Source organism: Natator depressus, chromosome 3 (assembly GCF_965152275.1).
Source record: "Natator depressus isolate rNatDep1 chromosome 3, rNatDep2.hap1, whole genome shotgun sequence".
NCBI classification, from domain to species: Eukaryota; Metazoa; Chordata; order Testudines; family Cheloniidae; genus Natator; species Natator depressus.
The window spans coordinates 208,585,042-208,597,684 of record NC_134236.1 but is presented as its reverse complement, the minus strand read 5'-3'; the positions used below and the strand labels follow the sequence as shown (position 1 = coordinate 208,597,684).

At 46.3% G+C, this 12,643-nt stretch overlaps 1 protein-coding gene across 2 annotated transcripts in view; it reads left to right on the top strand.

The window, feature by feature from the left end:
* Positions 1-12,643, top strand: part of ACSS1 (acyl-CoA synthetase short chain family member 1) — a 78,154-nt gene that overhangs the window by 50,517 nt on the left and 14,994 nt on the right. Inside the window, exons 6-10 of one of the 2 annotated variants that reach the window (XM_074949841.1) lie at positions 69-216; positions 1,329-1,466; positions 3,255-3,347; positions 9,714-9,826; positions 11,788-11,914. In XM_074949841.1, coding sequence (XP_074805942.1) covers positions 69-216; positions 1,329-1,466; positions 3,255-3,347; positions 9,714-9,826; positions 11,788-11,914 — 619 coding nt within the window. The remainder of the gene's footprint in view (positions 1-68; positions 217-1,328; positions 1,467-3,254; positions 3,348-9,713; positions 9,827-11,787; positions 11,915-12,643) is intronic. The other variant, XM_074949842.1, reaches the window with a different exon arrangement.

The following is a 12,643-nucleotide window of genomic DNA, read 5'->3' as shown; positions in this document are numbered from 1 at the left end:
TTGATCCGGTGCAGCATATGTCAGTTCTTTCAGCATTACGAAAACAGCGTCACTGTTTATCTTTGCAGCATGTGTTTGACTACCAGCAAGGTGATATTTTTGGTTGTGTGGCTGATACTGGCTGGATCACAGGACACAGCTATGTTGTATATGGACCGCTCTGTAACGGAGGCACCTCTGTCCTGTTTGAAAGCACTCCGCTGTATCCTGACCCAGGTGAGGGCGTGATGGTCGCAGTTTTAATTAAACATGTATATGGTTTAGGAGCCTATCAAGTGTGACCTGGCTACCTTAGTAGATGTATTCTCTTTCCTATTATCACCAGTCCCATTTCTTTTGAGGATGTGACCATACAAACCAGGAATGTGTATGTACCCAGGGTAATAAAGGTGCCATCAGTATTATATTATAGATCAGAGGTGGGCAAACTATGGCCCATGGGCCACATCCAGCCCGCGGGACCATCCTGCCTGGTCCCTGAGCTCCCGGCTGGGGAGGCTAGACCCCAGCCCCGCCCCTTCCCTCCCCCACAGCAACGCACCTGGATGGGCAGCATGGCTTGCGCCCGCTACCTCCCAGGCTTTCCAATAAGCTAGTCCTGCCGCCGGCATGGTAAGGGGAGGGGGGGGTTGGGTAAGGGGCAGGAGGTCCCGGGGGAAAGTCAGGAGACGGGGAGTGGTTGGATGGGGCAGAGGTTCGGGGGGGCGGGCGATCAGGAGACAGGGAGCAGGAGGGGTTGGATAGGTGATGGGGTCCCAGGGTGGCAGAGGGTGCCGGGAGGGGCGGGGGGGACAGGGACTGGGGGCGTTGGATAGGGGGTGGAGTCCTGGGGGAGCAGTTAGGGACAGGGGTCCCGGGAGGGGGCAGTTAGGGGACAAGGTGTGGGCGCGGGGGGTTGGATGGTTCGGGGTTCCCGAAGGGCCTGTTGGGGTTGGATAGGGGTCGGGGAAGTCAGGGGACAGGGAGCAGGGGGGCATTGGATAGGGGCAGGGAGTGCCTGGAGGGGGCGGTCAGGGGACAGGGAGCAGGGGGTTGGATGGGTGGGGAGTTCTGAGGGGGGCAGTCAGGGGGCTGGAAGTGGGAGGGGGCGGATAGGAGGTGGGGGCCAGGCTGTCTGGGGAGGCACAGCCTTCCCTACCCGGCCCTCCATACCATTTCGCAATCCCGATGTGGCCCTCGGGCCAAAAAGTTTGCCCGCCCCTGCTCTAGCTACAGCAGATAGTTGCTGTAGAGTTTTGTCTCAGTGTTTACTTCCGTGTTCAGCGTTTGTAACAGTAGCTTTGTTCCGTAACCAGACAGACTAAAGAAGAATATTTGGGATTTTGCAGGTCGTTATTGGGAAACTGTACAGAGGTTAAAAATTAATCAGTTTTACGGTGCACCTACTGCTGTACGCCTGCTGCTGAAGTATGGAGATAAGTGGGTGAAGAAGTATGACAGATCTTCCTTAAAAACCCTGGGATCAGGTGAGAGGAATAGATGTTCTTTCAAATACAGGTTTCGCATACAGTTGTTTAGTTACTATTTATGTAGAAAAAATGAAGAGCCCAATGCCAGGGCAATTGAATAAATATCTTTGAATTATCCCCCATTTCCTAGATTCCTTTATGAGAAAAACGTTCTCCAGAAAAAGATGCCAAAAATTCCGTTGTGCTTGTGACATCATAGAGCATTAATAGTTGTAAGGCTTGGGATGCTCAGACAGCCCCTGCATCAGCATTGTTTCGATTTTCTAAATACCCCCAAAATTACCTTCAGTTAGTACTTACCTTCCCTTAGATTCCTTTTTGCTTTTCACCAGTCCTAGGAAAGGAATGTCTTAAATTGTGAGGTTCATATTTAGGGCCCTACCAAATTCACAGCTATGAACAATATGTCACGGACTATGAAATCTGATCTTTTGTGTGCTTTTACCCTATACTCTACAGATTTCCTGGGGGAGACCCCAGCATTTCTCAAACTGGGGGTCTCAACCCAAAAGGGTGTTGCAGAGGAGTCACAAGGTTATTGTAGGGGGGTTGTGGCATTGCCACCCTCACGTCTGTGCTGCCTTCAGAGCTGGGTGGCCGGAGAGCAGCAGCTGCTGGCCAGGTGCCCAGCTCTGAAGGCAGCTCCCCGTCAGCAGCAGCGCAGAAGGAAGGGTGGCAATCCCATACCAGGCCACCCTTCCTGAAGGCAGCAGCGCAGAAGAGCTGGGCGGCCAGAGAGCGGCGGCTGCTGGCTGAGGGCCCAGCTCTGAAGGCAACAACACAGAAGTAAGGGTGGCAGTACCAGCCCAGCCCATCCTTACTTCTGCGCTCCTGCTGGTGGCGGCTCTGCCTTCACAGCTGGGCTCCCGGCCAGCAGTTGCTGCTCTCCAGCTGCCCAGCGCTGAAGGGAGCGCTGTTGCCAGCAGCAGCACAAGTAAGGGTGGCAATACTGAGAACCCCCTACAATAATCTTTCGACCCCCCCCCCCCAACAACCCTCTTTTGGGTCAGGACCCCTACAGTTACAACACTGTGAAATTTCAGATTTAAATAGCTGAAATCATGAAATTTGTAATTTTTAAAATCCTATCATCATGAAATTGACCAAAATGGACGGTGAATTTGGTAGGGCCCTACTCATATAACACAGGCACCTTGGGCTTCTTCTCATGCCTCAGCAAAATGCTATCAGTAGTTAGGAGGTGTAGACAAATTATTTATGATCAGAAATGCCTGGCATTGCAGGCATGCGATGGATTTAGGCTTGGCAGAACTCGATTTTCCTTTTCTGTAAATAATTTCAATGGATAATATTGATTATTTTTAAGCATTTAAATTTTTTTATCTATTTAAATTTTCAAAGTTGCACAAAATTATGGGTTTTAAGCTTTTTTTTTTTTTTTTTCAATTTTTATCAATTTACTTTTTCATAGTTGAGGGAAATTAAGGAGGGAATTAGACCATAATTATTCAATGACAGACTTTGAGATTTAGAAAGTTAAACACAAATTGTCAAAATCACATGTCAAAATATGCAAAGCAAATATTCTTAAATCAAACTATAAGTTCTCAAGCAGCATTTTGCTTACTTTGCCTATCTGTAATTTCAATTATCATCAATGGAAATATTTTTGGATGGTTTGCTGTTTATGGTGATATTGACATATACCGACATTTACCAATAAAATCTAATTCTTCCAAGCCTATATATAGGGAAGGGAAAGCACACTGCATACAAATCCTTTCACCAGAATTCACCCTTCTTTCTTTACTGTTTTGGATTTAGTGGGAGAACCAATTAACCATGAAGCTTGGCATTGGTTCCACAATGTAGTGGGAGACAGCCGGTGCACCCTCGTTGACACTTGGTGGCAAACAGGTAAAAAGCACTGATGGGGAGGGAAAGCATGTTCACGGGGAATTCTCATGGAGTGATGAGAAAGTGGTGACAACTTTGCCACCTTTTGGAGATTTTTTTCCCTGAAACATTTTGAGTTTTCAGCAGACTTTGATCCGCTCTTTAAACTGGCTGAAACCCAGCAATGTTTTTTCATGAAACATTTTCACTGAAATTTTGAACATTTGGAAGTTTGGACCAGTTCTAGAAGCAGAAAACAATTTTCATTGTTCAGTTGAAAGTGAAAGGCTGCTGTCTGAAGTGGAAACCACACAGTAGTTATTCTGACAACTGAACTTTTCTTTATCATGAAAACCTACGTAATGTACGGCAAACTGTAACATTGAATCACAGACTCTGCCTAGGTATTTGCTTGTCCTGTTTCCCTATGGAAAATAGAACTATGTAGCCAAGGGTATTTGTTTCATTACTAGAGTTCACCGGAAAATACAGTTAAAATTGCTTTGTTTTGTTTCAGGAGGGACATGGGGAGAAGTTGTGCTATTTTGCAGTTAGCTGTCTGCAGCCCTCCCCGTGTATGAAGTAGCTTTATTTGACAGTGAAGGAAGGGTGGCCATGTTGCGACTTAAGGGGACTTTTGCATTGAGCCATCTCACAGAAAGCAGGAGTGCATTTCTGTAATTCATCAATTTGCTTAGGCTGGTTCTTGTGCATCCCATCTTAATGAAGTGCGGCTTGCCTCTCAGCTACACGAAGGCCAGTTTGTAATGCTCTAGTAATGGAAAGGGGCCTTAACTTGGATGTAAATAAAATCTGCTCCTTAGGTGTCTTTACATGACCAGAGTGGGTCACGGTGGGTTTAGTGTGAGTGACAATCAGGCCCATACTGTTAATCTGTTACCTGGATTGGCTATGTCTAGTCCCAGACGGTATAACTACACTCGTGGCTGGCCCGTGCCAGCTGACTCGGGCTCGTGGGGCTCAGGCTAACGGGGTTTTTAATTGAGGTGTAGACGTTTGCATTTGGGATGGAGCCCAGGCTCTGGGACCCTCCCTCTTGTGGTGTACAAGAGCCCAGGCTCCAGCCCGAGCTGAAACATCTATACCCCAATGAAGCAGCCCTGCAAGCCCAAGTCTCGCGAGCCTGAGTCAGCTGACATGGGCCAGCCGTGGGCATTTAATTGCAATATAGACATACCCTGAGGTCACTAAAGAAAAATGCAGTAATCTTTACTGTTCTTACTGAAGGACTTCACTGAAGTAAATCCTCCTCTAGACCCTTCCCTGCTCATACCCCAACAACAGGTTCCTGTTCTTCCCCGTCCTATGATGGTGGGAAAGAATCTCTTTCTTCGCACACTGAACAAAGAACTCAGTTGCAGTAAGGAAGCCAGTGTTAGTTCTGAAACAGCTTTCTGTCTCCCTTTCTGTGCTTCACAAAGTTTTACAGCTTCTGCCTTGAATCTTCCCCAGCTCCCCTCCTGCCTAACTTTTTGCTACAGACTTAAAGAAATAGTACACACATCCTCACACTGCCCTCTCCCTCTCCCCTGCCAAAGGAGACCCCTCCCACTTCCCTAGCCTCCCATCCACTGCCGATGCAGCAGGTGAATTGACTACCATAGTGTCAGCTCAATTTCACCTTTCGCAATCAATGTAATTTACTTTATTAATTGGCCTTTGTCCTCTTTGGAACATTGTCTTTGGAAGCAGCGGTATGTCACCAGAGAATAAAACTGAACGGGCATAAAGATTAGCAAACCATACTTTAAGAATCCATTTGAAAGTATTTGGGTGAGTAGATAAGGCGAGAGGGGGATTATGAGAGAGAATTTGTTTGTGTGAGAGAGAGAGAGAGAGAGAGAGAGAGAAATTAAGGTAGCTCTTAGGCCATGTCTATATTAGCGGCACAGCTGTACCGACGCAGCTGCAAGATCTCCTGTGTAGCTGCTCTATGCTGACGGGAGAGAGCTTTCCCATCGACAGAACTAAACCAGCCCCAGCGAGTGGCAGTAGCTGCATCGGCAGGAGAAACTCTCCCACCAACATAGCGGAGTGCATGCGACCACTTATGCTGGCGAAACTTATGTCACTTGGAGGGGGTGTTATTTTCACAGCCCTGAGTGACAGGTTTCACTGACATATGTGGTAGTGGAAGCGTGGCCTTCATGTTAATATATTAGGCAGTGGGGTCTGTGCTAATACGACTGAGTGATAATATGATTCAAAGCTGGTGTGATTTTTCAGGTCTAGTTTTAAATGATGTAGAATAGAGACTAGACTGTTTATAGCTTTTGAATTAGAGCGACACCAAAGGTAAACTGTTGTAAATGATTCTCGAGGCACTAAATTGTATTATAGAATAAATAAGGGCTGTTCTTAGAAACATGTCTCTTAATAGGGCATTTCAGTGCTTGGGTTCTTCTTTCTCAGTCACACAAAGGGTATATGGCTTCTGCTAATGGACTTGCTCCTGCTCCCATTAAAAAACCCCAGCAAAACTCTCATCAACTTCAGTTGGAGTAAGATTATGAATGTTTGCCAGCTAGCTAGACATATTCACATTGAATCATGTGTTAACAAAAAGTAGTGACCCAAGAGAAGTTAACTTTTTTCTACTAATTGGTAAATAAAGCTTGACCCAAGAATGGATTGTGAGTTGCTCCACAAGTTACTAGATTTATTGAATGGAAAGACAGAAGCAGAAAGTAGATAAGGAATGCAGGACGACAAGGCTTTAAATAAGAACCTTTCTGCATAGAAATTTCATTTGTGCCTCTTTCTTAAGAGCCAGATCATACCTTCTGTGATAAAGCTCACAAGAAGTGCACAGATGGTCTAGGAAACTCTGTGAGTTCATCTGGTGGAATTGCTAACTGGTGTTCCCCTCCGAGTGGAGGGGGCAAGGAGCGCCCAAACCCAGTAGATCCTGGAGATCCTAAGTTGGAGCTCCTCCTCCTACGCAGCATTGCTCACCAAGGAGTTTTGCTGACATTGGGTACCCCAGTCATGACTGCGTCCTGCTCTTCTCCATAGAGAGCGTTAGTGCCCCTGCAGAGTCAGCTAAGAAGCACGCTTTGTTTCTAAGACCAAGAAAATCTGTGTTGGTCTCCAAAGTACTGAATTTACTGGGCGGTACAGAATAGAACAGCTGTGGCTTTGGCTTCATTGCAGTGCTACAAACTCTGTCGGAGAAGTGTAGGAGCACTCAAAATAGGTGGGGGAGGAGAGAAGGTTTTGGTGACTGTCAACAGGAAATAGTTAAGGAAACAGGTGAAACAACAAGCACGCCTGGGTGATATTTAAGCAAAAGCCTGTTTGTGCTTAACGCATTGCAGAGGTGTTCAAAGACTTGCGTGACCATTGCTGAGAGATTCTGTCAAGGTCATTGTCAACTTGGACTATGTGACAAGCAAATGCAAGGTGTGCACATTCAAAGTACCCACACACCGCAGTACCTGGCTTTGCAACGTGCCGCTTTGAAGTGGATTCTCCCTCTTTCTGGAGTTCTTTGCCGTCTCTTAATTAAAGACCAATTTAGTTAAACTGCTGTAAAACCCCTGCATGGACTCGCTGACACTGACTTCAATCTGGCTTGTGTCAACTTAGCTGAAGTTGACTGTTTACCACAATAAGCTAAATTGCTGTAAGCTATTTTTAAACCAGTTTAATAGTGTCCACACAGAAATGTGCACTGGTTTAACTAGATCAGTGGAAAAAAAAATCCCTTGAATTACATCAGTGCAAGTTGGAGCGTAGGCTCTGCCTAAGGTACTGCCCACTGTGAATAAGGGTGGAAAGTTGTAATTTCCTTCCATTCTTTGCATTGTCTTGCCTTTGTTTTCTCTTTTTCCTTTCTTCAGGGATTTTGCCCCATTCACCCCCTACCACCTTGCATCTCTCCCTTGGATCTGCACTGCTCTACTGGCTGTTACGTAGTCAGTCCTTGTGCTGTGTAGCAGATGGCCTGGCCTATGTTTTAAATGTTGTTTTACAGTACTGTGATTTTAATTAATGTTCAGTTATATTGAACATCCGTTACAAAGGAGCTAAACAGACATATTGTACGTGCAGCATGAGCTTCGTACTTTGTCACCTTCATTACTGTGAAATATTAGGTGCAGTTCTTCCCGGATTCTGTCTGTGCGAGTAGAGGATGGTGTATGTTTTCCAAAACAGGAAAGTGCTGGCAAAGCCTTAAGACAATCATGTCACATTGCACAGAAGTTTCTGATGTGTACACTGTCCCTGAAGGAAGAGACTTCCAAAATCATTTTCCATTTGATACATAAGCGTAAGCCAGCTCTGAGGCCTGTTTTCAGTGGAGTGATACTTCAGCTCTATGGTTCCACTTAGAGATACCTTCTTCTCCACCTAGTTATAGAGGAGGGACTAGAGGCAAAATCATAGGTTCTGTCTGTGTAGTCACTGAAGCCAGTGGAGCAATGCGGATTTACACCAGTCAAGGACACAGCTCATAGATTTTTAAAGCCTAACATTCCTGCCTCTTTGCTTCTGTTTTGTGCATCTGAATTAGTGTCAGGATATAAAAGATCTGATTAAGGTTGAAATCTCTGATCTGATTTAACATTTATCCCAGCAGAAATGAGGAAAGAATGATTAAGAGGCTCAGTTCAGAATGGAAAATAATCTCAGGATGCCCCTAATGGGTGGGCTATTCTAATACTGCATAATAATAGTAATTTAGTCTCACAAAGCGCTTTGCATACAAATTCCTCAAAGTGCTGTACAAACAGCACAAGAAAATAAATCCCTTAATATTTTGTGCTTATATCCCCACCGCTACAAAACAATCCCTAGTGGGGTAGGAAATGGGGCTGAAGAGCATTTTGCAGGTAGCATCATGTCTAAGAAAGGAATCTGAAAATGTGTAAGTGCCACATTAGTGCTTACTACATCCAGCTCTCGTTGATTTCCATGGAATTAATTTATTCCCTGGATAACTCTAGGAGTGTGTGTGTTAATTTAGGGTCACACTCTAGGAAGAGAGTGCATGGGCTGAATCAATGGGCTGCTCCTTCTTAGAAATGTACTTGCTAGGTGCAAGACTAAGGCATGCAATCCTTACCCCCATTTGTAATGCTGGTGTGCATGCAGACCGCAGCTGCTACTACAAAGTATGTGGGCCACTGCTTCCCTTCCTGCATGCTGCTTTGGCCACTGCTCCTCTGCTCCTGCAGCTTTAAAGTTAATGGGAGCTTTGCCATTGATGTCAGCGAGCACAGGCCCAGACCCTTGGAATCAGTTACCCCGATGCAGTGCACAGTGATGCTGCTCTGCACCTGAGGCCAGCTGCTTACCTGGGCTGCGTTATTTCTCTCTGTCGTCTCTTTATAAATGCGGACGTCTGTTTTTGTGTGGCTTACGAGGTCTAAGACATCCAGATGTTTTGCACTGATATGTCAGTCAACCTTCAGTTAATGGTTTGGGACACCCTGGTGTTCAAAAGATACAGATGTGCAGAGTTCAGAGGAGAGCAAACTTAGTGGTGAAGTGTTTAGAAAAGAATATGCAGAAAGAAAGTCAGAGAGAAGAGGAGGAAAGGAATGCACATATTAATAATTCTCCCAAAGTAGTTGTTATGGTACCACCTGGAGACCAGAACCCCACCCTACTAGGCACTGTATAAACAGAGCAGAAAGGTGGCCACTGTCCAAAAGAGCTTACAATCAAAGTTTGTTGAGCCACAACAGGTGGATGTGGCAGATGGGGTGAGCACAAGGCAACAACGATAGAGTTATGAAGAGTGCGACAAGCAGTAGTCACAGCTCACCAGTGGCTAACCATTGCCAAGTGTTTTGTAGGCATCATGGCACCGGTGGGTTTGAAGGAGAATATGATGATGTAGCAGCCGCTGTTTGGATTCTCAAAATCATTTCTGACCTCAGATCTTTCCCGACTTTGTACTCTGCACTATCTGTCCAGCAGATGGAGAGGAAACGTGTTTTCCCCTTAAAATGTGTATACTGTGGGTACTGTTCGGTAAGGTCTCATCTCTGCCTCAAAGAGTTCTAGAGGCAAGGTGGGTGAGGTAACCTCTTTTATTGGACCAACTTCGGTTGGTGAGAGGCCAGCTTTCGAGCTACCCTGAGCTCTGCTTCAGATCAGCTCTGTGTAAGCTCGAAAGCTCGTCTCTCTCACCGACAGCAGTTGGTCCAAGAAGAGGTATCCCCTCCCCTGCCTTGTCTCGCTCGTTTCCTGGGACCATCATGTTCACTGCAACAATCAAAGCGTTCTTAGCTGGGAGGGTGCCTGTGATTTGCTGGTCTTATGTAGCCGAGCAAAGTAGGTACTTGCTTTAATCCAGCCTCGCCTGCCATTCCAGTGTGTCGGCCCGGCATATTTACTTTCCCGCTGCTCTTCCAGAAACAGGCGGCATCTGCATTGCTCCCCGGCCCTCGGAGGAAGGAGCTGACATCATTCCTGCTATGGCAATGAGACCATTCTTTGGGATTGTACCGGCACTGATGGATGAGAATGTGAGTTGGGACTGTGCTCTGCCACTGGGGCAATGGTGCAAAGGCAGGGAAAGAGCTGCCGGAGATGCTGCTTCTGGGGTTGTCTGGCTAATTCCACTATTTAATGCCAAAAGCATTTAGGAAAAGGAGATGGAAAATGTTTTGTGCCTCATCTGTTCCAATGATACAGGAGGGAATCAAGCCATATTCATGCATATTTAAATATTCTAGTTAGACAGCCAATGGTGAGTAGCAAGGTAATGTTTTTGGACTGGCTCCTATGTGATAGTGATGATTGTATAATGTAAGTGCCAATGCTGCAGACACTCATACATGTGTGTAACTTTACTCACGCATAGTCTCGCTGGAGCCAACAGGACTGGCATGAGTGAAGTGCACTGGGAACACAGCCAACTTATAGCTTTGTAGGGAATTGTTCTCCTTAAAAATGTTTGCTGAATGTGCATTGTAGCCAATGAAACCCGCCTGTGATCTCCGCAGTCTCCGCTGGAGTCAGGCTCGGCGTGTCTGTGGGCATCCGTTGATACTGCTGAGAAATATAGATTCTGAAAGTTGGGGACATGACCTTAGACAAAATGTTTCTATTTTTAGCAGCCCCTTTTCCCACAGTGAGAAGATCTTCATTGCCCAGTGGTGAGGCAATGTTGTCTAATACCTTGGGCACAGGGTGAAGTCCCAAAATGTCTGAGCTCCAGGCCAGTCTGTATTGTTGATTTGGGGCCTGATCTGTGTGGGCAGTGCCCCATAGGCCACAGTGGATTTTGGCATGGGCTGAGGGGCCTACCCACACAGGCCTGACTGAAAACTTAGGGCCTTGCTGTGTAGCCATAGGCAAGTCACTTAGGACCGGGTTTTCAAAGGTATTTTGGTGCCTAGTGGGATTTTCCAAAGCACCTAACACCCACTAAAATCAACGAGACTTAGTCACTAAACCTGCTCGGATGCTTTCACAAATCCTGCTAGGCACCTATATGTATCTTGGGCGTGTAAATACCTTTGCAAACCTGACTCTTAGCCTCTCTGCCTCAGTTTCCTCAGCTGTAAAATAGGAAGAATAATACTTAACTCATCTTCACAACATCTGTTTGAGACAGGCAGATAACGGGTGATGTGACAGCTGCTGTAACGTCCTGAGTGAGGGAGAGGAAGGGAATGAAGTGCACTACTGTGGTGTGGGTCATGGGAGTTACTGATGCTCTGAGGGACCTTGGCCTCTCTAGCCAACCGCTGTTCTGGAGCTATTAGCAGTCCCCTCAGCCTAGCTGAGGTGGCTTAGGAAGAACACTGCTCTCCCACCGGAGGCTGTGGCCCAGGGCTGTGTTGGTGAGAGGATGGAGAGTGGTGATGTGGTGCTGCTGCAAAGGCACTCAGGGCTGCCCTGTGCCTGTACTGGGCACAGAGTCAGCCACGGCAGCTCTTGGCTGAAGAAGGTGCCAGCCCTTCTGCCACTGAGCTGGGCTCTGCTCTGGCACCAGTTTGAATCCAGGATATGGACCATAATGCTGAAGAGTGGGATTCTGTGAATCTTGTATTGTTCTTTGCACTCCAAGGGGTCACCTATCTTTCCTTTTGTGTGAATAGCGTATTATTCATAGAATCACATGCTCTGTTGTTTGTGTACATGAATGATGAAAGCATGACATAGACAATGCACAGTAATTCCTCTAGTGGGTACATTCCCCCCCCCCCCCCATGTTCAACTGCTGCCAAAATGTGAGTGCGAAACATTAAGAATAAACCATTGCAATAATAGACACTGAGTCTGTGAATCTGCAGAATGTGAAGGGCTCTCACTTGCCCTGGTGTAAAACAGGAGTGACACCTTTGAAGTCAACGTAAAACTGGGGTAAGATCAGAATCCGGCTCAACATAGCTAGATAGTACTAACCAGCTACTTTCCTTTAATCTGAGATGTTTCCCAACATCTGGTCTGATGATCCTTCCTGTGCTTGGATCAACAGGGAAGAGTTATAGAAGGAAATGATGTCTCTGGTGCTCTGTGCATTGCACAGCCCTGGCCTGGGCTGGCAAGAACCATCTATGGAGATGATCAGAGATTTATAGATACTTATTTCAAAAAGTATCCAGGTAAGGATGATGTCAGGGAAGAATGTTGGACTACAATGTCAGTACCCAGCGGGTTTTCAGCAGTGCTATATTGTATGGTTTTTCTGAGATATTGGTCTAGTAATTGGCTACTGTGTATCTTTACTGTGTATCCTCTACTGGATGGAATCAAAACTGCTTAAATGCAGTTGTGCTTTAAGGGTATGTCTACACAGCAAAGAAAGCCCTGTGGCTGGCACTTGTGGAGCTCGGGCTGCGGGGCTGTTTCATTGCTGTGTGGCTGTCTGGGATCCGGCTGCAGCCCAAGCTCTGGGACCCTCCCGCCCCACAGAGTCCTAGAGCCTGGGCTCCAGCCCTCGCCCAGACATCTACCCAGCAATGAATCAGCCCCAGAGCCTGAGCCCCATGCGCCTGAGTCGGCTGGCATGGGCCAGCCATGGGTTTTTCTCTGCAGTGTAGATGTACTCTTAGAGCCAAAGGATCTGCTCTTTTTCCAGCCGGTGCAATGAAGTTCCAGTGATCATAGGTTGTAGCACAATTATAATAGTGAGGTCTTTGGGAGTGATGAATTTGTCACAAACCAACTTGTTTTGCTTAGAAAGTTGTTTTTCTCTGTTGCGAAAATAAGACTGACCAAAAATATCCTCTTATTATTGTGCCACCAAAAATATCTTTGTTCTGTGGTCATCTTGCACTGTCTTGCAGGGAGTTAATTCATCCTGGCAAACACCACCATCTAATTTCACTCAT